Genomic DNA, 27,459 nt, shown 5'->3' on the forward strand with positions numbered 1-27,459 from the left:
ACTCGAGAATCAGGCACATGGGTTATTAAACTTAATAATTGTGTGAATCTGTCAATCTACTGATTTTCAACAAGATTGTACTCTTTGGTTTTGAATATTTGCGATTAGAATTAAAAAAGAACATGACTAATAATCCTTTAATTTGTAGTAGTATTAGATAGTGGTTGTAACGTAACAAACGACAATTGATGCTCAGATTCCAAAGGGTTTAATGTTCATCTTTTGCACATGCACCAAAAGGTACTTTAAAAGGAAAAAAAAATCGACTACCACCTAGCTAGAGGGGCCAACCAATTAAACATTATCAGTTAAAATTTGAAAGTGAAATACATACATACTTATCATTTAATTATAGTTAAGTGAAAAATGTGTATATGAAATAGACGCATCTTATATTCATCCGTTTGTTATTATATTCAACATCGATTGCGAGTAGTATTTACCTTATTTTCTTCAACTAGTTACGAAAAGTATCAACATTTAAGACAAAAAAAGAACAAATGAAAAGGATATTCAACTCCCGCGGGCTAACTAAGATAATAAGAATGGCACGACAATATTTGGTACATAAAGAAGGAATTATTCAGAAGGTTACGTAACTCATCTTATATTGTCTTTAAAGATATATGATTAGTAAGGAGATGTATCTCTTCCTCTTGAATTTATGTTTTCTGAATTGAGAGTGATGTAACTAGCTCTCTCCACCTTTCTTTGTTTGGCAAGTTGCTATTCAAAGTTCGAATGATTAATAACAATCGTTTCATTTTCAATGGTTAGGAGCAAATGCAAATAGCAATTTGTGGGGGCCATCTTGGTTTGGATTTATCTTATAACTAGTAAGTATGCCCTTTGGTTATCCACTTTAGCTAGTGATCTTTAAGAGCCCCTTTGAATTAGCTGAAAAAAATTGGCATTTAAGCATAAGTGTTGAAAGTTGTTTTATAAATAAGTAATTACGTATTTGAATAAAAGTGTTTAAAGGATTTTTAGAAGTAAAGGTAGTATTGGAATTAATAAAAAATATAAGGGATAAAAGGGCAAAGTTGTTTGACAAATCAAAATGGCTCTTAAGCACCCACCCCCCACCCCCAAAAAAAGGGAGGGTTGATCTTGATTTTGACTTATTTTAAGCACTTTTTAACTTAATTTTAGTTGTTTTCTATTTTTGTCAAACACTCAAATAAGTTAAAAATGGCTTATAAGCTGGTTTAACCAACTTATAAGCCAATCCAAACGGGCTCTAAGTAAAGGTTTGTATTTTGTAAACAACTTTTAATTACATTTCACTTGCTATTATAATATATAGCAACATAAAGTTAACGTTAATGCAAGTAAGTTCCATCCGTTTTAACCCTTTTTCATTTGAAATCTCAAAACACATGTAATTTTAGGTCTTTGAAATGAAAAGAGTTGGAATTTTTCTGTGAAACCTACAAAAATATAATTTACAAACAAAGCTGATTTCAAAGAGTAAAAGGATATATAGTTTGCTTGTTTGACAAAATATGGAAGACAATGGATTTGCAAAATTGAAATAAAGCTTATCTTAATTAATTGTTTGCCTTTTTATTTACTCTATTAACCAATAACGTTTAGATAAAAATTAAAAGAACGTATAAGTGTGTTCCATAAGTCTTTTACTTCATCTTTTTCCCTCATCCTCACTCTCTACCTTCCTTCTTTACACATGCTTTCTCTTTAAAATTGTCACAAAAAGATAAAGTGTAATACTTCAATTTATGGAGTCAGATCTAAACAGTCACAACCCAATTCTTTTTTTTTCTTCATTGTCATATCAATGAAAGTTGTTCATAGATAGAAAAAGAAAAGCAATAAGAATATGAGGGAAAAAATTAATATTTTGATTCAAATTTAAGTTCATTAATAATTGATACGTATCCCAACAAGTTGATATCCATACGCTATTAACTAATTGTTCACATCTAAACATAGGAACAATTGTTGTGTATATTGGATTTTGGAAAAGCAAAGCTAATAAAATATTTTTATAAAATTAATTAAACAAAAAGTAATGTTAATAAGGGGTAAATTATTTGCGTTATAATTTTTATATTAATAAAATTATATTTTTAAAGAATTGTTACAAAGCAATTAAATTAAAAAAAATGGACATAATATGGTAAACGCATAATTTTAATCCCTAAGTAAAATTCTCAAATTTCTTAATGAAAATATAAAATAATAAATTTTATAAAGGTAAAGAAACAATAAACAGATAATTGCAAAGAAGAATAAAATAAGCAACAAAATGGAAAATTAAATATCAAAGCAAAGAGGAGCAATGAAAAAATTAAGAGGAGAAGCGATTAACCGAAGAAACCATCCACAAATGAAACAAGTGTAACAATAATATAAGGTGCACACTATACGTGAAGATTAGACGTGGTCCTTTTGAAAGACCTGTGTAGTGTTTTTGGAAGGTTTGCTTAAAATATAGCAGATTGTACAACATTTTATGCATGTATTCGTCCCTCACCAGACTTATATATAATAGAAATAACGGAAAAGGGTCAAATATACCCCTGTACCATCAGAAAAGGGTTAAATATACCTCTCGTTATACTTTGGGTCCAATGTAACGACCCATTTGGTCGTTTAGCACTTTTAGACCTAGTATTCCTAAAACACCCTTTCTGTGGTCTTATTTTAGTGTTTATAGCTTGCGGTAATGGGTGACTCGGTTATTTAATTGGCGGGGAAACATTTGAATATTTATTTATCATGTGTGAATAGTTTATTTATAGGAATATGTGTTTCACACATATAGGATATAAGTTGGTAAATAAGGTATTTAACGGAATGATTATATTTTATACATATGGTTAAGTGAATAAGTAAATTGTAGAAATTATTGAAATAAATTATGGGGCTTAACCCACTTTTTATGACCCATATATCTTACAAGCCTAGGGTTTAAAAATAGTTCATTTACTTTGGGCAAAGAAAAAAAAATAGAAAAGCTTTGGCACAATAGCGGAAGAAAACCACCACAAACTTCTTCGTGCACAGCAGTTAAGAGACATCAGGTAGATGGCCTTTACATTTTGCTCTTGATATTTCACAGTAATCATTACGTAATGATTAATGGGCAATTATTAAATAGGTTCCTGGCATGTGTAAGGGTTTAACATTGTTTTTGAATTGGTTTATCCTAGTTTCGTTAGTCACTGGTTTAGAGGAAACCATAATGTGAATATTGAAAATTTACTTTATCTCTTTAATGTTTGTTTCATCTCACATGTATTCATTATGTTGTTGTTTTGTTTTTCGTGCTTGTGTGATTACACACTGTTAATGAGAGTGTATAGGAGTATATACCAACTCTCTGTGTTGTGGAAACAATTTTGATATCATGACTAACTTTAATTATACTACAAAATTATCTTCTTCAAAATTCTTGAGTCTGCAAAGTTCTTATTTATTAGTTTGGTTACTGTAGCATATTGGGTTTATGAAATTAAATACTAGATGTATTGAATTGTATGTACACCTTTAAATTCATGGTATTTGAGTTGTGAAAGTTAGATTTTAATCCGAAGTCAAGATTTTGGGATAATTAAAGGTTTTGAGTCCTAGTCCTAAGGATTGAGAATTTATGATTTGAGAGTTCATTATGGATGAAATTCGCTAATTTTCAGGATATATGACCCTTAAGTTATAAATGAAATTATTTTTTAAAAGAAAATTCCAGTTTTACCCTTGTGGGTCCGTGGTCCACTTTCGGGGTGTATTTTTTTGGGTTTTGAATATAAGTATAGCGACATGGGTGTCCTTAGATTCGTATTCTAACGTAGAACGCATATTTGATAGATTTTGATCGTTCAGAGACTTTACGTAAAGGAAAGACATTGGTTTGATTGTTCGTGGCACTCGCTCGGCATTGAGGTAGGTTATGGCTTACCTTTTTTGTTAGACTTCGATTAGCGAAACATATGTATAGTTAGATACTGTCGGAGAAAACATGTACGCTTTCGGGTACGAAATTGGGATGGACTAGGTTGGTATTGTTGACTGATTTGTTGGCTTGTAGCCTTATATGGTTGTGTTGTGACTTGATTGGAAGTGATGATAAGGAAGAGAGTACACGAGGCCCAAGGTCCTTACCGAGATTGTGAGAGTACACGAGGCCCGAGGTTCTTACCGGGATCGTGAGAGTAAACGAGGCCCGAGGTCCTTACCGGGATCATGAAAGTGGTACATGGACTTCGCGAGTCCCCCATGGGTCATGGCTGTTGGGCGACGATCTACACCGCCATAGCATGTGTGTACGGGCATTGCAGTGCATTGTATTGTATTGCCTTGCGTTGCGTATTCATTCTTCATATTATTCTTTTATGCCTTGGATTCTGTATATGTCTTTCTATATTTACACTGATATAGTGGATTGTGATTTCTACTTGTACTTGATTGCGAGCATGTCTATCTTTCAGTTTCTTCCTTTGTATATGTTAGCTAGTTGTTGTTGGCCTATGATACCTACTGGTACTTTTGTTTGTACTGACCCTACCTTGCTGCATTCTTTTTTAGTACAGAGTACGAGAGCGGTACCACTTCTGCACCTCGACATTGATCCCGAGGCTATCTGCGGAGTTTGCTAGGGTGAGCTTATTGGACGAGTCCGCCACCCGTGGGACTCCTTCTTTACTACTTGTCTTACTTTGATCCTTAGACAGTATTTCTAGTTTTGAGACTCATGTATTATTCAGACACGTTGATCAGTGACTCTTGTACTATTTCTGACCATTTTCCTTGGGTGGTATTTAGAATTGAGAATTTCGCACTTGGTATTTATAAGATATGTTAGACTCTTCATTAATTTCGCTTTATTTAGTAATTATTGTTGTATAACTCATTAAGGGAAGGGTTCTCCTACCGAGGTGGGATATGGTAGGTGCCCGCACGACTTAGCAGCATTTTTTGGTCGTGACATCCAAATATACCCTTTCCGTTATACCTTGGGTTCAAATATACCCCTCTTTTATACTTTGGGTCCAAATATACTCCTTCTCAGTTAAAATTGTCCATGGTGGACATAAGATATGATGTGGCACTGACAACTCAGTGAGGTGGACACCACATGGCATGCCACCTCACCACCCCACAACTATCTCCTCTCCTCCACAACCTTTGCCACCATTAGCACAACCACACCACCCTGGTTGGACCCAAAGTATAAAAGAAGGGTATATTTGAACCCAAGGTATAACGGAAAGGGTATATTTGAACCCAAAGTAGGGGTATATTTAGATCCAAAGTATAAAAGAGGGGTATATTTGGACAACTCGGTGAGGAGGGGCATATTTGGACCCAAAGTATAAAAGAGGGGTATATTTGGACCCAAAATATAAAAGAGGGGTATATTTGAACCCAAGGTATAACGGAAAGGGTATATTTAGACCAAAAGTATAACTAGAGGTATATTTAACCCTTTTCTAATAATATACGGGTATATTTGACCCTTTTCCGTAGAAATTATAAACAACCCTGAAAACAACACAACAATAACTACCTCCAACTTCGACTGCCTATATTTCTTACCATATAGGAGTACTTTATTTAAACTGTTTCAAGTCAAAATTATAGTACAAAACAAAAATAAAAATATATGCACGTTGATGATTTACTCTATGAGTACATTTTAATTTATTATAGCAGATTAGTCAGCTATGTTAATTTTTCATGTTACTAAATCAGGATTACCAGACGGTTTGTTGTTATTGCAAATAAAATTGATTTGGCATTAGAAAAGACTAATTTACCAAATGTCCCTTTTTTAGGCCACTATTTATATATTTTTTTGTTGTGCTACTAATACTTGTTCCGCTATTCTGCCCAAGCCTACTGAGGAAGAGTTACGGGGCGTAAAACAAAAAAATACGCCGATCGGACATACCATGTGTAATGATTCCCCCATTCACGATAAATAAAAAGATAAAAAGAAAAGCCATTCCATTTCGATAAAAGACCCACACCCAAGTTCCATAGCTTTTGGTTCGCTATCCCGATCATGATTTTCCTACTCCCAGAGGGAAAGGTACTTCCCTTTTGGGCCGGTTGTGGGCGAGGAGGGATTCGAACCCCCGACACCGTGGTTCGTAGCCACGTGCTCTAATCGATCCTATTTTCAAAAGTTGTGTAAATATAATTTTTGGACTAATAAAATTTTAGATTGTGGTTTTACATTTTCTTACAAGATTTTCAAGTTGTTCAAATTTCTCTTTTTTTAACTGTAGTCTAGAAAGACTATAAATTGCAAGAGAAATAAAAAGAAGATCATTTATTTATTAAATAAATGTTCAAAACAGACCACCGGACTAAAATTTGTGGTTAGAAAACTATGCACCCACGTTTTTGTTATATTCCGTAATTTCGAACACTCGGAAAATTCGAAATAATTTGTGGCTTGGGAGAAATGAGGCTATATTTTGATTCTAGCCAATATGCATATGTTACTCAGGAAAATATTGATGTGGAGATACGAGAGGAGGCCAAGGGCAAAATAGAAATTTTGGAAATTAGTTTCGGAAATTACAAAACAAGAATTCTAACCAATTGGGCTAAAAAATAAAAAGGAAAAATGAGGCCCAATTTGAGAGAGGTGGCCGGCCAACAATGGCCCAAGCCCATGGAATTTTAATTAATTTTCCATGTGATCATTATTATATAAGCCTAGAAGCTTCAAGACTTATCAAGAAAACAAAAGAAAAATTTAGAGGAAAAAGAAAGAGGCAATTCGGCCTAGAGAGAGAGAGAAAAGAAAAGGAAAGAAAAAAATTCTTGGAGCTTGATTCTTGGTTCAAAAATCCATCTCTTTTGAAATTTCTACTAAGCTCAAGGTGCTCTTCAAGTTGGTATAATTATTTTGGCAAGAAAGTAGCTTTGGTGGCAAGTGAAGAACTTGAAGAAAGGTAAGAATCAATTCATTTTCTTATGTTATGAAGTTTGGTTTATGTTGTAATATGTAGAAATGAATAGAATTTGTGAAAATATGGAAGTTTGCAAAGTGGGTGTGTTTGTTGGAAAGTGGTCGTGTGTGTGTGTTGATGTATTGATGTAATGAGTTGAATTTTTATGTTGTATTCTAGTTGTAGTTATGGTGAAAATTGTATTAGAAATGAAAGTTGAATGAATTCGACGGAAATTGGAAATATGGAATGTAGCCGTGTGGTGTTGTGTTGATGGTGGAAAAATGAATTAATTTTGTTTGGTATGTTAATTGTGCTGTTATGGTTTTGTGAAGTAGATGGAAGAATAATGGGTTAAGCTAACATGAAGAAATTATTGTTAAGTTGTTGTCGGAAAGTATGTCGTTTTAGTATGATTTTATGAAATTAAGAAAATGAAGTGGTTAAGGTGCAAATGATGATTTATGTTGATGAACTTGGAAGATGGAAATGTGTTATGAACTTGTATGTTAAAGATTAGGAGAATTGGATAAATTATGGCTTTGATGGAAAGTTTGCATGTTTGTATATCTTGTGTATATCTCGTGTATATATTGTAGAAATGTTATGATATGATTCCGAATGGTATTGTAATGACTTTGATTAGAATAAATGAGAGAATGTTGGTATTGATTTGGGAGTGTGAAGTCGAAATGAGGATTATTGCATTATGTCGTAAAGTAGACTAATTACGTATATTATGAATTATGATAATTGTTGATGTTGTTGTTGGGTTGTTGTTGGTTGTTTGGAGCCGAGTTGAATCTCGGGGAGGCTATATGTATAGGGGAGGTGCTGCCCAAATTCTTATAGACAAGTATCGGTTAAGGTTAGAAATTTTAAGTCTCATGAATAGTGTTACACCTCGGAAAATTTTCCGTTCATGCACAGTGAATTGACTGAAGAAGGGCATGATGCATATGATGTTTTGATAAGTAAGAAATAATATTTAATGATTCTAAATGAGATTTCAAAGCCATTGGAGGTAGGAGACGAAAGTTGTTAAGGAAAGAAAGGTATATGTTGTGTATCGGGAAATAATTTCGAGTATCGAATTAATGATGGCTTAATGACATTTTGGAGTCGAGTTATAATGCCCCTTATATTGGTAATGAAGTGTTAAGTAAGTGTCAAGAAGGACCCATAAGCCAAATATGGGCATAAGCCATCCAAAAGGGCTAGTTAAGGAAAACATTTTCGGATGATCTGGTTTGGAGGGGCCAAAACGCTATTATAAAGTTGGCATTTGGGAACAACACCACAGGATGAAAGTTGTAGATAATTGAAAGAGCTTTCTAACCATAGGTCGTGGTCCCTCACAGCTTATCGGGATCAAATGTTATGGGCATTTTACGACAGACTGTCTGAGCAAAGAAGTTCTACGGACCATTTGACGGTCCGTAGAAATTTTTGACGAACCGTAAAACATTTTTACGGTCCGTAAAATGGACCCAGACCAGCGTAAAACGGTCACAGAAACTCATATTTTGCTGGGCAATTTTACGGTCCATTTTGACGGTCCGTCAAACAGTTTGACGGTCCGTAAAAATGGGCGTAGAGTTGCCCGAAGGATCAGATTTCAAGCTTTTAAAAAGAGGACCCAAGTTCATAAATTCATTTCATTTTTCACACCACTTCACTCTAAGAACCCTCTCAACATTTCATCCACAAGAAAAATCAAAGGGAACCAAGATTAACAACATCAAATTCATGAACCCAAGTGTGTGAAACTCAAGTAGGATTCATCTTCTTCGAGAAAATCCTAAGGAAGGTGAAAAAGGGTTTTGGTGATAAAGGGAGGATTCAACTCTAAGCTTGTTCCACCATCATCTAAGGTATGTTTCATGGTTGTATTGTGCTATTTAAGGTATTGTAAAGCTAAGATGCTTGGATTGTAGAAAAACATGGAAAGTGAGTTTTGGAAGGATGAGTAGTGTCACTATTGAATGGTAGTTGAATGAAACCATGAACGTTGATATGTTGTGATCATGAGTATGCTATAAATGATGTTTAGACCATGAAATGAGTGTGATGTATGAGAAAAATGTGACGATAAGCTAAAACCACTAAATGTGGAGAAATTGGAGGAAATTGGTGGATTTTGCTAAATGTATATAAATGATGATTGTTGGTTTCTATATTACGATTATGGTTGCGAATGTTTGGGAGCTGAAACAGAATATGGGAAAAGTAGTAGAAACAAAGGAAATGCTGCCCAATTTTCCCTAAAAATAGCAGTTCGTTCTTATAATTGCTTAGCTAATGACGGCATGAATTCTCTTGAAGGTATACATGAGTGCATCATAGAGGAAGCAAGCAAGCGATAAGAATAGTAAACGTCAAAGGTATGTGAGGCTAGTCCTTTCTTTCTATGGCATGAATCCGATGGTATGATTCTCCTTTCTTTACATGAATTCTTTATATATATACCCCAGAAAGTCAAGAGTCTATGATCATGAATAGCTATATGAGATAAGAGATATGCTATGAGTACAATGATGATAAGCTTGAGTCTAAAGATTCTAGAGTTCATGCTATGGCGTTCCTATAACGCTAATGATGTCGTATGTTGTATACACTCACCTCATGCATTGTTCCCTCCGAGGTGAGGCAGAATACCATTAAGTTAAGTATGTCTTCTATTGTATACACTCACCTTATGTATTGTCCCTTCAAGGTGAGGTAGAACATTATTAAGTTACAGATGTCTGTTATGGCATACACTCACCTTATACACTACTTCCTTCATGGTGAGGCAGAATACTTATAGATGTCCATAATAAAGTCGGGGGATCACGACCCTACGTCACCCCGACAAAGTATAGTTGTCCTTGAGTTCTCATGCATGTATTACGATGAGTATATAATGATGAGCATATTATGATGATGATATTACACCGCTCTTATATGGACGGGCAGACATACACACCACTATAGTGGGCAGTTTATACCCCGGACGCGGGAGGCCTGGACGCAGGCTATGATTATCACACCGCTCCTACATGGACAGGCAGCTTATACATTATCACACCGTACCTATATGGACGGGCAGCTTATACATTATTGCATACATGAGATGATGATGATTATGAGTAAGTCAGCATGTGCTATTTCTTTTATAAGTTACAGTCATATATAGTTGCTCCGTATTGATGCTTCACTTATCTTATTGACGTATTTTCATTGTTATGCCTTACATACTCAGTACAATATTCGTACTGACGTCCGTTTTTTTGGACGCTGTGTTCATGCCCACAGGTAGACAGGGAGACGGCGCAGACCTATAGGAGCTATTAGCAGATTTTCAGGAGCACTCCATTATTCCGGAGGTGCTAATCGGGTTATACTTTTGTGTATATATATGTATATGTATTTTGGGCATGACGGGGTCTTGTCCCGTCCTTATGTTTAGTACTCCAGTAGAGGCTCGTAGATACGCAGTGTGGGTTAGATGGTCTCACGAGATGCTATTTAGTATGAATGTTATTTTGATGGCCAAGAGGCATATATATAAGTATTTATGTTTTATATGGAATATGATTTTCCTACGATTTGAGTATAAAAGTGATAAAAGAGCATTAAATGAGTATGATGAGACATAGAACGATTGGTGCTCGGTAGTTAGCCCCGGGTACCCGTCGCAGCCCCTAGTCGGGTCGTGACAAAAGTGGTATCAGAGCAGTTCAGTCCTAAGAAGTGTCTACGAGCCGTGTCTAGTAGAGTCTTGTTTATGGTGTGTTGCGTGCCACATCTATAAACAGGAGGCTACATGACATTTAGGATGGTTACTCTTCTTTCATCTCTAAGATCGCGCGATAGAGCTAAGCCGTAGGAAATGAGATTCCTTATACTAACCCCTGATTGCAGCAGAAGAATGGTAATGATAGAAGAAAGTAATTGATGACAATGAAAGCTACGGAGGTAAGCCCTTCGTCGAGGATATGTTATCGAAATATGTAATACTATGATGATGAATTGATTGTCAGAAAGTAAGTGAGTGTTCATATGGTAAAGAAATTGATTAAATGTGGCTCTTGATGATAAGTTCAGTTATAAGTTGAGAACACAGCAAATTGAACGAATCAGAATAAAGGTAAGCGACGGTATGAAAGATATGTGTCGAATAAAATAAGAATATTGAGATATGATTGAAATATAAAGCTGAAGGATGAAAAAAAAAAAAAGGTAAATAGGAAGAGGTAACAGGGCAGATCGCTATAGGATCAGGTACATCTCAGAGTGTGGTATATGAGGTACGTTACGACATCTTTGTGCTTTTGCTTGAAAATGGAAGCCCTGCGTGGTTGAGATATGTCGTATATACATATATATACATATATATTGGCCCTGTGAGGCATTGTTGGTGTTTGCTGCGTGCAGGTTTTGGGATAGTAAGAAATATAGAGGAAACTCTGCCGAAATTTTCCTAGAATCCAAAGGAGATAAGAATTAAGCTTGTAATATGTCCTAACAAGAAAAGATGATGTGCAAAAGAGCAATGGCAGAATGAGATTAAGCTAGAAGTATTGTTAATGACTACAAGAGTTGAGTTAGGTACTATTGAATTCATAGTAATGGCAGTTATAAGAGCGATATTGATACAGTAAAGAGAAATGCTAGAGTGAACAAAGGAGATTAGTAGCACTAAAACATGACATGGAGAACAAAGTGTAACTCTAATAGAGTGTGATACTGGAGTAGCGATTGGATGTATAAGCACGAGTAAAATATGATAAGTTTATTAGCAAGATAAAATAACAACATCACGGAGATAGAGATACGAATATGAAGGGCTATAATAAATGTGAATACATTGGTGAAATGACTTATGTGGTAAGTGAAATAGGGATAATTAGAAAGAGTAACAGGTTAAGTATGCTCACTTCGCAAGGTTTAGTCTATTTCATGAGCAAGATTTGCGAATGAGACCAAGAAGTGTCACTCCATAGAGTTGATTATGATCAAGATATAATGAGGATATAGCGATAACTGGGATACAAAGTAAGTAAAGTATAGCGAGGAAACGACTAAAGATGTGACATGTTCTATATGAATAAGGAGTGAATGCAAGTGTGAAACCAAGTGCGTACTCAAAAGGAGGAGTAAGAGGTAAGCAAGAATAGTGTGGTCATGATGCTCCGAGTCAGTTAAAGAAAAAAACAAATATATGGCCAACTTTCGTAGAATCCCGAATAGTTTAACATTCGAGGACGAATGTTCCCAAGGGGGGAAGAATGTTACACCTCGGAAAATTTTCCGTTCATGCACAGTGAATTGACTGAAGAAGGGCATGATGCATATGATGTTTTCATAAGTAAGAAATAATATTTAATGATTCTAAATGAGATTTCAAAGCCATTGGAGGTAGGAGACGAAAGTTGTTAAGGAAAGAAAGGTATATGTTGTGTATCGGGAAATAATTTCGAGTATCGAATTAATGATGGCTTAATGACATTTTGGAGAAGATTTATAATGCCCCTTATATTGGTAATGAAGTGTTAAGTAAGTGTCAAGAAGGACCCATAAGCCAAATATGGGCATAAGCCATCCAAAAGGGCGAGTTAAGGAAAACATTTTCGGATGATCTGGTTTGGAGGGGCCAAAACGCTATTATAAAGTTGAAATTAGGGAAAAACATCACAGCATGAAAGTTGTATATAATTGAAATATCTTTCTAACCATAGGTCGTGGTCCCTCACAGCTTATCGGGATAAAAGGTTATGGGCATTTTACGACAGACTTTCTGAGCAGAGAAGTTCTACGGACCATTTGACGGTCCGTAGAAATTTTTGACGAACCGTAAAACATTTTTACGGTCCGTAAAATGGACCCAGACCAGCGTAAAACGGTCACAGAAACTCATATTTTGCTGGGAAATTTTACGGTCCATTTTGACGGTCCGTCAAACAGTTTGACGGTCCGTAAAAATGGGCGTAGAGTTGCCCGAAGGATCAAATTTCAAGCTTTTAAAAAGAGGACCCAAGTTCATAAATTCATTTCATTTTCCACACCACTTCTCTCTAAGAACCCTCTCAACATTTCATCCACAAGAAAAATCAAAGGGAACCAAGATTAACAACATCAAATTCATGAACCCAAGTGTGTGAAACTCAAGTAGGATTCATCTTCTTCAAGAAAATCCTAAGGAAGGTGAAAAAAGGTTTTGGTGATAAAGGGAGGATTCAACTCTAAGCTTGTTCCACCATCATCTAAGGTATGTTTCATGGTTGTATTGTGCTATTTAAGGTATTGTAAAGCTAAGATGCTTGGATTGTAGAAAAACATGGAAAGTGAGTTTTGGAAGGATGAGTAGTGTCACTATTGAATGGTAGTTGAATGAAACCATGAACGTTGATATGTTGTGATCATGAGTATGCTATAAATGATGTTTAGACCATGAAATGAGTGTGATGTATGAGAAAAATGTGACGATAAGCTAAAACCACTAAATGTGGAGAAATTGGAGGAAATTGGTGGATTTTGCTAAATGTATATAAATGATGATTGTTGGTTTCTATATTACGATTATGGTTGCGAATGTTTGGGAGCTGAAACAGAATATGGGAAAAGTAGTAGAAACAAAGGAAATGCTGCCCAATTTTCCCTAAAAATAGCAGTTCGTTCTTATAATTGCTTAGCTAATGACGGCATGAATTCTCTTGAAGGTATACATGAGTGCATCATAGAGGAAGCAAGCAAGCGATAAGAATAGTAAACGTCAAAGGTATGTGAGGCTAGTCCTTTCTTTCTATGGCATGAATCCGATGGTATGATTCTCCTTTCTTTACATGAATTCTTTATATATATACCCCAGAAAGTCAAGAGTCTATGATCATGAATAGCTATATGAGATAAGAGATATGCTATGAGTACAATGATGATAAGCTTGAGTCTAAAGATTCTAGAGTTCATGCTATGGCGTTCCTATAACGCTAATGATGTCGTATGTTGTATACACTCACCTCATGCATTGTTCCCTCCGAGGTGAGGCAGAATACCATTAAGTTAAGTATGTCTTCTATTGTATACACTCACCTTATGTATTGTCCCTTCAAGGTGAGGTAGAACATTATTAAGTTACAGATGTCTGTTATGGCATACACTCACCTTATACACTACTTCCTTCATGGTGAGGCAGAATACTTATAGATGTCCATAATAAAGTCGGGGGATCACGACCCTACGTCACCCCGACAAAGTATAGTTGTCCTTGAGTTCTCATGCATGTATTACGATGAGTATATAATGATGAGCATATTATGATGATGATATTACACCGCTCCTATATGGACGGGCAGACATACACACCACTATAGTGGGCAGTTTATACCCCGGACGCGGGAGGCCTGGACGCAGGCTATGATTATCACACCGCTCCTACATGGACGGGCAGCTTATACATTATCACACCGTACCTATATGAACGGGCAGCTTATACATTATTGCATACATGAGATGATGATGATTATGAGTAAGTCAGCATGTGCTATTTCTTTTATAAGTTACAGTCATATATAGTTGCTCCGTATTGATGCTTCACTTATCTTATTGACGTATTTTCATTGTTATGCCTTACATACTCAGTACAATATTCGTATTGACGTCCGTTTTTTTGGACGCTGTGTTCATGCCCACAGGTAGACAGGGAGACGGCGCAGACCTATAGGAGCTATCAGCAGATTTTCAGGAGCACTCAATTATTCCGGAGGTGCTAATCGGGTTATACTTTTGTGTATATATATATGTATATGTATTTTGGGCATGACGGGGTCTTGTCCCGTCCTTATGTTTAGTACTCCAGTAGAGGCTCGTAGATACGCAGTGTGGGTTAGATGGTCTCACGAGATGCTATTTAGTATGAATGTTATTTTGATGGCCAAGAGGCATATATATAAGTATTTATGTTTTATATGGAATATGATTTTCCTACGATTTGAGTATAAAAGTGATAAAAGAGCATTAAATGAGTATGATGAGACATAGAACGATTGGTGCTCGGTAGTTAGCCCCGGGTACCCGTCGCGGCCCCTTGTCGGGTTGTGACAAATAGTAACTGGTAAATGTGACCATTTGCAGTTTTTGGGCGAAACAGGAATTGAGTTTGGACGAGCGTAGGACGCAACCAAGGTATGTAAAGCCTACCCCTTCATTCTTAGGCATGTTCTAAACGTAATAGGCTCGGCCGCGAGCCTTAGATACGACTCCGTCCCTCGGAATTCGAGATTGAAATCCGCCCCAATTTCTTCAGTAAGATTGAGTCCATTTCCTTATAACTTGTCTTCAAAGTGAGCTTTAAGTATGCAACTTTCCTAAACGGAGTCGGAATACTTCCAAATGATTATGGACGGCCTCATAAGGTCTACTATCTGTAATTTACGAACGTCGCCTCGGGTTGGTCCGAGGTGGGCCCACAAGGCCCGATACTCTCGGTATAATTTTAACTACTTTGTTTTTGTCCGATTTTCTCAGACCACATCTAGATTAACATTCTAATCATGATATGACTATATTTTTCTATAAATCTTACGAAATGATTTTTGACATCTGAAAGTCTTATTCTGGTAATAATCTGTCGTGCCTTCCCAAATGATATATAGGCGCGTATTATGAATATTGTTCGGATACTTTGATTCGACCTGCCATTTGGTCTATTTCAGTTCCATTGAGTCTGCATAGTGATTTGCATGTATGTGGTTTCTCATTAATCTGTTCGTGGATGCCTCAACGCTTCCTTCACTGCGCCCGGGCCAGGTTCTGTTACTCGTGCACATTCCTCTGCATTATTCACCGAGTCCCTCGTACTTGCGGGCCGGGACACGTTATCTGTATATGTTTATGTTATGATGATACGGGGTTGGTGGCCAGGATGGCACATGATGATTTTCCACCGAGACCCGCAGTAGAGGGCCGGGACACGTTATGAATACATGGTACATGATTATGACACGCATGATTTCACTCACCGAGTCCCTTATTAGAGGGCCGGGACATGTTATATGCTTATATGATGATTATATGATTTGGCATGCATCACCTATACTTTGGTACTATTTCTTTTTCCTGAGGTCTCGAATAAGGTACTCACCTTTTTGTACTACGGACCCTCACTATAGCTCTGTCTGTTATATTTCTGAATCTCCGGTTCCGAGTGTGACTTTGCTAGTTATACCCTTGCATCTCCGGCTTTGACTGTGGTTTTGACAGCTATGTTTTTGTACTCATGTTCTTGATCATGCTCATATTTGTTACATCTCTGCTTTACATACTCGGTACATTTTCCGTACTGACCCCCGGTTCTTCGGGGGCTGCGTTACATGCCCGCAGGTACAGACGCACCCGGTGATACGCCGCCAGTCTAGGGCACAGATTCTGCTATTTTGGAGAGCTCCTTTGATCCGGAGCGTGTACTTTTGGTATATATCTTCTGACATCTGTACATTCTGTACGTTTGGTAAATTCTGGGTACGGCGGGGCCCTGTCCCGTCATATGATTCTGTATGTCTGTTAGAGGCTTGTAGATATGTATGTGGGTTACGGGTTGCTACGATTCGGGTAGGTATGTACGCTTTTGTGACTCTGTCCGCTATGTTAGCCTCAACAGCTTATGTGTAAGCGTCAGTATGTTTATGTATGTGTATATTTTCGCGCGCGCCGTATTTGTATTGGTTTGAATCTGTGAGCACCTATCATAAATTCTCTGTCTGGTTCGCCAACTCTGTTAGGTAGGTACGTATGGGTACCCAGTTAGGGTACCAGTCGCGGCCCACGGGGTTGGGTCGTGACAGTTTTTTTATAACTATATAGAAGAGCCGGTTTGCTCACTTTTTCGTCGTCAGTCACCAAAAAATTAAAAAAAATAAGGTGGGCCCCAACCTTCTTTAATAGTAGAAAAATTATATAAAAAAAAAACAGTAGGACCCAATCTTCTAAAATAGTAGGAATAAAAAAAAATTAATATGGGGCCCACTCTTCTATAATAGTAGAGATTAAAAAAAAATTAAGGTGAGGTCTACGTGGAGAATTAGGAGACAATTGCAAAAAAATAAAAAATAAAAGTCGGATCCACATGAAGAAGTAGGAGACAATTGCTAGGAAAAAAAATTAAGGTGGGGTCCACGTGAAGAAGTAGGAGACAATTGCAACAGAAAAAAATAGGATATTTAAATAATGATAATAAGTTTAGAAAATGGTAAAGGTACGCTTAGAGAAAATGTAAAAAAGAGAAGTTCGGAAAAAAAAATAACGATTTAAATTGAACACAAAAAAATCATAAAACCAAAAGATTTAAAACTTATACCTTTGGGTATAAGTTTAGACACATACGTCTCACACTAATGAGGAATAACATCAAGAAGACGAAATATAAACGGTAAAAAAATAATAAGGTGGGCCCCATACTAAAAACATCAAGCAATATAAAAAATATAAGGTGGGCCCCATACTAAAAACACCAAGCAATATAAAAAAATAAGGTGGGCCCCATACTAAAAATACCAAGCAATATTAAAAAAAAAAAGGAAAAAAGTGAACCCCATCATCTCCAAACTCATGTAAAAAAATAAAAATAAAAAGTGGACCCCATATTACAAAAATCAAGCAATATCAAAAAAAAAAAAAAACGTGCACCCCATATTAAAAAATCAAACAATACTCGTGTAATTCCCAAAGTATCCCCATTAAGTCAATAATGGTGGATGCATTGTCACATGCGTATCAACCCATTAGTGGGAGCAAATGAAATTATTGTACAGCAAAAAACATGGACCTCATATTATTGCTTTTCTTCATAAGGTTAGGTAGCCAAACCATAAAATTTTCTTTTTTTTCTTATATTAGCCTGAGATCTAATCTAGATATTTAACTGTTCTATTTGTTATTCCGCCATGTCATTTATTTGTTATGTTTACTAAAATAAATATACTTAAAATATTTATATTTTAAAATAAGATAGAATTTAATTATTTTTTCATTTTTTTCCTTACTCTAATAAATGTGAAAAGAGATTAATGTCGTAAAAGAAAAATTAATATTAAATGGAGATCAAATAATTAATAAGGTACATTAGTCAAATTATAATTCTAATTGACGTTTCCTTAAAAAAACCATGCAAAAGACAACATGACAAGTAAAATGAGCTAAACCAAGAATATTTACCAAAAATTAAAAAATAGTAGTTATTCGTTTAAATAGAAAATCAAATTTCTACTTTATTTTCGTTTTAAACATGTAAAATTAATTTAATAATATGAATTAGAATTATCCAAACCAAAATTTGATAAAAAATAATAAGTATTGTTCAGGTCCAATCTACATATATTAACAATAGAATATTTTACACCTTTAAATTAATCAAATTAAAATTCAAAGTATCAATTGATGCTTAAATATTGCTATCGTTTTATCAAAAAGAGAGGAAAATAGTTTCCTTTTAAACAAGTCTTCTCTTTTAAAAAGTATTAATAAATTTTTGCCAACTTTGTATTCGTAGCAAACATTAATATAATAAAGTTTTGGATATGGAGCACAAACTACAATGTTATATTAATCGTGTTTTGAACATAGTATATATATATATATATATATATATATATATATATATATATATATATATATATATATATATATATATATATATATATATTATTACTATTAAAATACAACTACATATACATAGATAACTATAATCTAAAGTGTAGGGACCGTGCACAAACTATAATGTTATATTAATCGTGTTTTGAACATAGTATATATATATATATATATATATATATATATATATATATATATATATATATATATATTATTACTATTCAAATACAACTACATATACATAGATACACTATAATCTAAAGTGTTGACACCGTTTCAACACGAGCATACGCCGTCTAGTATTATATAAAGGAACGTTCGATGATGAAAAATCAATGCCATCATACTTGACCTAAAAATATTACTTATACCACCCAAATTTCATACTAGCAGGTAAAGTTTTCCCAAATTTTAGGTGTTGAGGAAAGTGCTAGCTATTTTCAAATTCTCCCTCACTTTTGGCGTCACATACTTTTTGGTCCTTTATTTAGAGCAAGAGACCACCACTATTTTATTCATTTTTTTAACTTCTAGTTCACTTATATATTGTTCTTATTTGTCCCCTCTTTTTCCTCCTCCTTATAAACTCTCCATCTTCCTTACTCCTTAGCTATCCTTTATTCCTAACTCACAAACAACACAAAGTAACTTAACTCTTACAAAAATGGCATCATCAGAGTTTGAGAAGAAGAACAGTACCAGTATGTACGTAGAACAATCAGCACAAGGACTAGAAAATGGAGAAGTTCAGAAAAATGTTGATGATGATGGGCGTGAAAAAAGAACAGGTACTCTATAAATACACATAAATTATTATATTGTTCTCAGTTTCTGCTTGTCATTCTTGTGTACATGTCGTGCTAATTTTCTCCGTATCGTCTCAATTTAACTTGGTGGCAGAGTCGGTAATCTTTAAAACTGGACTGAGAATTGTCTTTGGCTTCTGAATCTTTAAAACTGGACTGAACAGTCCTGACAACAAATGCACATGTAATCACTATACATATACATATATGATTCTTTCTTCGTCTCAGTAATTTATGTGTAGATTTGAAAGTAAGAATTTTTAAAAATTTTGGTCTAAAATAAGCAAACATTTATATGATTATAAATCATTTCAGTAAGAAGTTTGAAGCTAAGTAGTTCTAAATAAGGAAAAATGACATTTTCTAAGGGCAAACTAAAAAACAAAGAATAAAACATAAATTGAGTTAGATACATAGAATTCTCTTCTCCTTTTTTCTAAAAGTTGAATTATTTCTCAATTTTTGCTTGTCATTCTTTTATACTAGCTCCTAAATACTATACTAATCTTCTCTATATCGTTTTAATTTTAACTTGAAGGGACGGTGCTAACGGCGAGTTCACATATAATCACGGCTGTGATAGGGTCAGGTGTGCTATCACTAGCATGGGCTATGGCTCAACTAGGGTGGGTTGCTGGTCCTGTTATTCTCTTTCTCTTTTCTTTCATCACTTATTTCACTTCAACACTTCTAGCCGATTGTTATCGTTCTCCTGGCCCTGATACTGGCAAGAGAAATTACAGTTACATGGAGGTTGTCCGCTCTCACCTAGGTAATAATTTTTTATTATATTTAAATTATATACACTGACAATATTTTTCAAATTTATGACTTGTGTATTATGAGTTGTGAGTTGAGTATAAATGTACTTTTTTTTGTTTGTTTGTTTGTTTGTTTATGTATATAGAAAATCTGAATTGAAAGCTAGAAGACATTTTGTAGGTTTTGTTAAAAGAAAACCAAAAAATACTCCATAAGGTACTAGCGGATAATTAGAGCTAGTACCGGCCCTATGGAGTATAGGTTGTTTAATTTCATTTTTAACTAAAGTATAATACATTGTAGCATTAATAATATCATTTATGCAACAATTTCTAGGTGATAATTAATGGAAATTTAATTTTTCTTCTTTTCTTTGGGTGTTTTAAACAGGAGGAATTAAGGTGCAACTGTGTGGAATATCCCAGTATAGTAACCTCGTTGGAATTACCATTGGTTACACAATTACTGCATCTATCAGTATGGTGTAAGTTTAATTAATTTAAGTCTTTTCTTAATCTTAAAGCAAATATTTCAACCTTTTTGTCTTAAACTTTGACTAACCCGATCTTAATGATAAGGACTTTAGTAGTTAATTAAATTATTTCTGGTAATAATTACTACTCCATTAGTATTAATTTTATTTATTTATTTCCTTTGTTTTGGTATTCAGGGCAGTGGTAAGGTCAAATTGTTTCCACAAGAAGGGGCACCAAGCCGATTGCACAGTATCCAATTACCCATATATGGCTATTTTCGCAGTGATACAAATAATTTTTAGCCAAATACCAAACTTCCATAAGCTTTCATGGCTATCCATTCTTGCAGCAGTAATGTCTTTTGCTTATTCTCTGATTGGTCTTGGACTTTCCATAGCCAAAGTTGTAGGTATTACTCTCACATGTACAAGACAAATTATTTTTCTTTTATATATGAGTTTAAGTTCTATACTGTGAGGCATCCCCTCTGGGTCCTACACATACTGCAGCTCAATTGGTGAAAGGCGATTCCCTTTGGGGAATGTAAAGGAGCCAGAGGTTCCGGGTTCGACCCCCCGTAGCGCTGCAGCGTGATGAGGGTCGGGGCGAAGGCCTTGGGCGGACGGGCTGTACCCTGACATAGACAATACCTGAGTATGTGTAGGACCCAGAGGGGATGCCTCACATATACATTGACAGTGACAGTGTAAATTATTTTACACAAGCAAGTCACTTATTAGATAATTACAATTAAATTTTATTAATAATCGTCAGTTGCTAATCTAGTATAAAAAATACTCTATTCGTCCCAATTTATGCGGTGGTGTTCGAATTCGGATTTCGAGAGTCAAACGGTTTTTTTTCTTTTAAACATTTATTTTGATTGATAAATTATAATGATTTATAGTACTATTTATGTAATTTTTAAATATATAAATTTTATTACAAAAAATCAAAAGATTTTGTGTCTGAATTCATAATCTAACTTAAGAAATGCGGCTCTTGAAATCCAAACTATGATACATAAATTAAGAGGGGGCGTACTAACTAACCTGCTATCACATCTTTTTTTTTTCTGCTATCACAATTAAAATTCACTGATCAGGTAGAAAAATTTTGTCATTATTTCGAAGATTGTTTTTATGGTCCGTGTCTGCAATTTGTTTTTAAAATTAAATATTTTTTTTTTAGGTGTAGGGCATCATGTAAAGACAAGCATAACAGGAACAGTAGTTGGGGTGGACGTGTCGGCATCACAGAAACTTTGGAGAAGCTTACAAGCTATTGGAGATATTGCCTTTGCTTATGCTTTTGCCACCATTCTCATTGAAATACAGGTAAGAAGAAGTTATATATTTCATCATCTTTAGGATTTAATTTTAAAATTTTGTGTCATGTTAATGTAAAAAAAAAAACTTATTAAAATTAAGTTATTTGTAAGTTAATTATAAATTAAAAAATAACAAAACTTGATTGATAATTTGGTGAAAATGTATAAAAATTAAACTACTATTTTGAATTATGCATTAATAGACTTAAAAAATTGTTCTATCAATACATAAAATTTATATTCTTAGGATTTATACATCATAGGTTGTTACATCTTTGTAGCACGTCTCTTTGCATTGCATGTATGCGTCGCACGTGTATTTCGAAGCCTATCCTGGCTATCGTCTCTTCAACACGTTAGCATTTTAACATAATAATTTTCCTATAGAAAAATTTGAGAATAACATAAAATAAAAATAGATATATTACTAAGAAGACCGGTTACTGTTTGAGCTGATGTATGTCTAGATCGATCTTCTTCTCTATACGTTTTTTCTCAAGATGAAGACGTCAATAAGATAACTAGATAAGTAGTATTATATATTGCTTGTCATTCTCTAAAACGATCATATATATATATATATATATAGAAGAAGACAAAAGGTTCACCTTATATACGGGATGATGATGACCTAATTACAAATATTAAAACTTTAGCGTCTTTCCGTTACAGATTTTATTGGATAAAATCTACATTTATCGCCTCATCAGACTCACCAATCATACAGCCTACAGGATACATGACCTAATATTCATTATCACACTATAATTCGACTCATATTTGTCGATTATCATATAATTTGAAATAGTTAAATATACAATAAAACATTTTAGACATTATTATCACCAGAAAAGAAGTGGTAGGTGCATGTGGCGTGTGGTATCTGTCTACATATACTCATGTGGATATCGACATATACCTGTTATATGCTACTGTTAAAAAATCAGTTTGTAGATGATACTCAGCCACATGTCTAGATTTGACATGGATAGAGTGAATAATTTGCGAGTTTTTTTTTCTCTGTCCGATGCCATAACTTGTCAAACTAACACTTGACAAATAAGTATATAATAAAAAAGATCCGACAAAGTAAATGAACTTTTTAGCAACAAACAATAAATGAAAAAAAAAACTCCCTCTGTCTCAATTTATGTGAAGATATTTGATTGGACACGAAATTTAATTTAAAAGTGAAAGAAAAACTATTAGTAAAATTTGTGATTTTAAAATAAGTCATAAATATTTATATGATTATAAAATATTTTTTTAGGAATAAATTGCAAAATTTAAAGTTAAATTATTATGAAATATATAAAGATATTATTATTTTTTGATTGATTTTTTTTTTTTACATAAATTAGGACGGATGAGTATCTTTCTATGTTGGGTGGGTAGACCATAGATGCATGTGCTGCACAAAGTTGATAAGGACCATAGAATATCTATGTTATTTTGACTCATTGTCCCAACTTTTTTCTTTTTCTCAGCATGTGATGACTATAGGAATATTATTTTTTAGGACCACGATTTTTTTGAGTCATCACCACGTGTCACATTTTAATTACTCCAATGGTATATAGGACATGTAATTCAACGGGCCAAATCCATTTCTGCAGTCAAGGTTTGGCTACTCCACGATGATGACAATTGAACCACAAACTTTTTTTTGTACCGAGATGGAACTCCTTTGGCATTTTTCCTAAAACCAAATCTTTTTGTGATTCGATAAATGACTATACACCAACAACTATAACGATGTGATACAGTAGTAGCGGAGTTACAAATTCGAATAAGAAAACTCGAAAAAAAAATGTCAAAAGAATTTAATACTATATTTTCAATTATATAGGTATATGTTAAAAGAATTTATACAGTATAATTTTAAACGAATTGGATCCCCTTGCACCCCTCTACTTTCGCCCCTAATATGATACACAAAAGTAAATTTTAATCTTGTATACATAACATATATAACATAATTTTCTGTGAATAAGATTTAGATGAACCCCTTGCAACCTCTACTCCGATTCTTTTGTTAGGCTATGGTTGCCTAAGTTACCTACATACAACTTCTCTCTCACCATTTTTTTTGGCTTGCCAAAATTTGTTCGAAGTTAATATAAGTATATATTTTTCAAGTGTTTTCAACTATATATACACACACTACATTTAGTTTGAAAAAGAACAATTTCAATCATAATGAATTTTCTAAAATAGATCGAGAAAGTTCATACAACCGTTCACAATTAATTTAGTATCAAGATTTGGTTGATTGATTTACTAGCTGTTGCTGCATTTGTTTTGTCTCTTTCTATTTTACTGCCTATTTTTTTTTAGCTGAGGATTTATCGGAAACAGTCTCTCTATCCTACAGAGATAGGAGTAAAGTCTGCATACGTCTAACCTCCTCAAACCCACCTTATGAGATCACACTGGGTGTCGTTTGTTTATTTGTTTGATTGATTTACATTTATAATGAATCAAGAACAGTGAAATTTGTCTTTTTTAAGAATCCAAAAGTTGGAAGTCTAAAACTACTATGATCCAAAACTTCAAATTGCACAAATATTTTACGAAACTGGGGTCTTATAATTGAGAAATAATTGCTTCATTAATCAAAATTGGCAATTGCAGGACACATTGAGATCACCACCAGCAGAGAACAAAACTATGAAGAGAGCATCACTTATTGGAGTTTTTACCACAACCTTTTTTTATGTGTTATGTGGTACCATTGGCTATGCTGCCTTTGGCAACGATGCTCCTGGAAATTTCCTCACTGGATTTGGTTTCTATGAACCTTTTTGGCTAATTGATTTCGCTAACGTTTGCATCGCCATTCACCTGATCGGAGCTTACCAGGTAAAAGTTAGAATCTACTATATGAATCAATTATACTCATTCCATTCTATTAAGGTTCGCTTCACTCTTATACTGATAGATAATATGTCATCTATAATACATTTCCGAAGACCTAGCCTGTACTTTTATATCCACTATAATGATATACTACTCCAATATAACTGTATCAAGGATTAACTTATATATTGACAGTAGAAACTTTATATTGTCAGTATACTTAAAATGTTGTAGCAGGTTGTTTGTCTTAATTATTTTTCAAGTCACTAAGTCTACTTAGAATTTAAATTTATATGAGCTGACAATAAGTTAGTTTTACATATCAATGCACTTTAACTGATTATAGCAAGTTGCATTGTTTTTTCTAGGTTACCATAGTAAACTTGATATGAAGAGTTATCAATTATCTTAGGTAATTTTATCTGTTGGTGTAAAAGATCTATATACTGCCAATATACATATAGGGTTAATTTGTACAGTATAAGCTATGGATTAAGCCAAACCCGGTAAATTTTGATTCAGACTTGTATAGGTGTCCAGTAATCTCACAAATATGGACAAATATTAAATTTCGAACTCAATAGCTCAAACAGTTGGCGGATTTAGTGGTATCCGAAACATAAAGTTCAAATCCTGATTCATTTTTGTGTACAAAACTTAAACTCTTTCACCTATATATTATTAGCATTACGTATTACGTATAGTTATCATTAGATGATTTGATAGTGAAACTTCTTTTACATTATTAATGTATAAATTTTAAGGGATCTTTACACAAATAGCTCGTCGAATTCACTGTTTATTGTTTTTGGTCGATATACATAGATTATATACTGATTATATACGGTTATACATATATTATACATGTATTATACAGTACCTGTCGACTATTTTTCATTTAAATGGTCCGGTGTGCGGATATGTAGTTTAATTATTCCAGTTAAACTCACCAATCAAATATATATTGTCCTTTCCAGGTTTTCTGCCAACCCATTTATGGCTTTGTGGAGGCTCGTTGTAGTGAGAAATGGCCAGACAACAAATTCATCACATCTCAACATGCCATAAACATTCCATGGTTTGGTGTTTACTATGCTAACTATTTCAGGATGTTATGGAGGACAGCATATGTTATAGTAACAGCAGTAATTGCCATGATATTTCCATTCTTCAATGCAATCTTGGGTTTAATTGGGGCAGCCTCATTTTATCCATTAACTGTTTATTTCCCTATAGAAATGCACATTGCTCAGAGGAAAATTCCAAAATATTCTTTCACTTGGATATGGTTGCAAATATTGAGTTGGGCTTGCTTGATTGTGTCACTTGTTGCAGCTGTTGGATCCATACAGGGCCTTACACAAGATGTCAAGTCATATAAGCCCTTCCAATCTCAAGATCACGAATGAGTTTTAGAATTATATGTATTGATGATCTAACTATGTATGTAGTAGTAATATTTTCAATAAGAAGTGTCTTTATATTGAGTGGTTCTATGTAATTCTTACAAATTTTGTACAACATGTTAGTATATTTTAATGAAGAAGCGAAGTCGGGATCTTTGACTAAAGGGAGTTATAATGAAAAGAAGTAATCAATATAGTGGGAATATATATTATATAAACTATGTCTCAATTCCAAACAAGTTGGGTCGGTTATATGAATTCTCATTTCTTCATTTAACTCTACCAGTGTAAGCTTGCTTACATTGCTCCCAAGCCGGATAAAGCTGGACGAGCGTTATGGTAGGCAGGGGCAGAGCTAAGTGGTGGCCAGGGTGTTCACCCGAACCCCCTTCAGCGAAAAATTATCATGTATACATAAGGTTAAAATTAATTTTTATGTATAAATAGTAGATGTTGAACCCCCTTGGCTTCCTCGTTTCTTATTATTTTATATTTTTGAACCCCCTTAGTGAAAATTCTGGCTCCGCCACTGATTGCAGGCAAGAGCGCAAAACTTAGGATAAAAATTATGACCTATTTACACACTGTATGGATCATAACTATGTATGCAGTATTGAGGATCATAACTATGTAAGTAGTATTTTCAGTAAGAAGTTTCTTGAGTTTGAGTAGTTTCTATGTGATCAAAGAGATTCAACATATAGTATATATACATACAAAATTGACATATGTGTAATTTCACTCATAGGGGACTCGGACTCAATTGACACCTTCGATAAAGATAGCCAGCTACGCCCCTGTCTACATGGTATCAAGGTACCTAATTGAAGTGTTATTTATATTAATGGTGGTCTCGGGCTAGTTTGTAGGTACCTCAACTATTCAATGAGGCATCTGCTGCCTCCCATCATCGTAGTGATGGGTAATTCTAGCCGCAAAGGTTTAGCAAAAGAGAACAAATCTTGTCTATATTAAAATTTCAAACCCTGATTCCTATACGTTTCACCCACTTTATTGACCGTTAGGCTACCCTTTCAAACACTACTTGGGGCACATAAACCTACTACACATGACTTGGCCTTGGCAAAAGGTACAACCTTAAACATATCACTTATCTGAATTGAATAGTTCAGTTGCTTAAAACCATAGGCCCATATATGCATGAAAAATTGTGAAAGTAATAACTTTATGGTTTATCATGTTTTCATAAGAAAGACTAAAATTTAATTACTCATATGCTGTGCATATATATCAAACCATATCAAT

The 27,459-nt window shown here is 34.3% G+C and overlaps 1 protein-coding gene and 1 non-coding gene across 2 annotated transcripts; one reads left to right on the forward strand and one right to left on the reverse strand.

The window, feature by feature from the left end:
• The first annotated feature begins 18,920 nt into the window (after positions 1-18,920).
• LOC132604044 (amino acid permease 6-like) lies at positions 18,921-26,357 on the forward strand. Its single transcript, XM_060317365.1, has 7 exons — positions 18,921-19,342; positions 19,899-20,132; positions 20,513-20,606; positions 20,793-21,007; positions 21,790-21,935; positions 24,563-24,790; positions 25,765-26,357. The coding sequence occupies exons 1-7, from the start codon at positions 19,219-19,221 to the stop codon at positions 26,194-26,196; spliced, it is 1,473 nt and encodes a 490-aa protein (XP_060173348.1). The 5' UTR covers positions 18,921-19,218; the 3' UTR covers positions 26,197-26,357.
• Positions 19,361-19,458, reverse strand: LOC132604715 (U6 spliceosomal RNA). The gene has a single exon (XR_009568819.1). It is a non-coding gene; the product is annotated as a U6 spliceosomal RNA (small nuclear RNA).
• Positions 26,358-27,459: the final 1,102 nt, after the last annotated feature.

Source organism: Lycium barbarum, chromosome 7 (genome assembly GCF_019175385.1).
Source record: "Lycium barbarum isolate Lr01 chromosome 7, ASM1917538v2, whole genome shotgun sequence".
NCBI lineage: Eukaryota > Viridiplantae > Streptophyta > Magnoliopsida > Solanales > Solanaceae > Lycium > Lycium barbarum.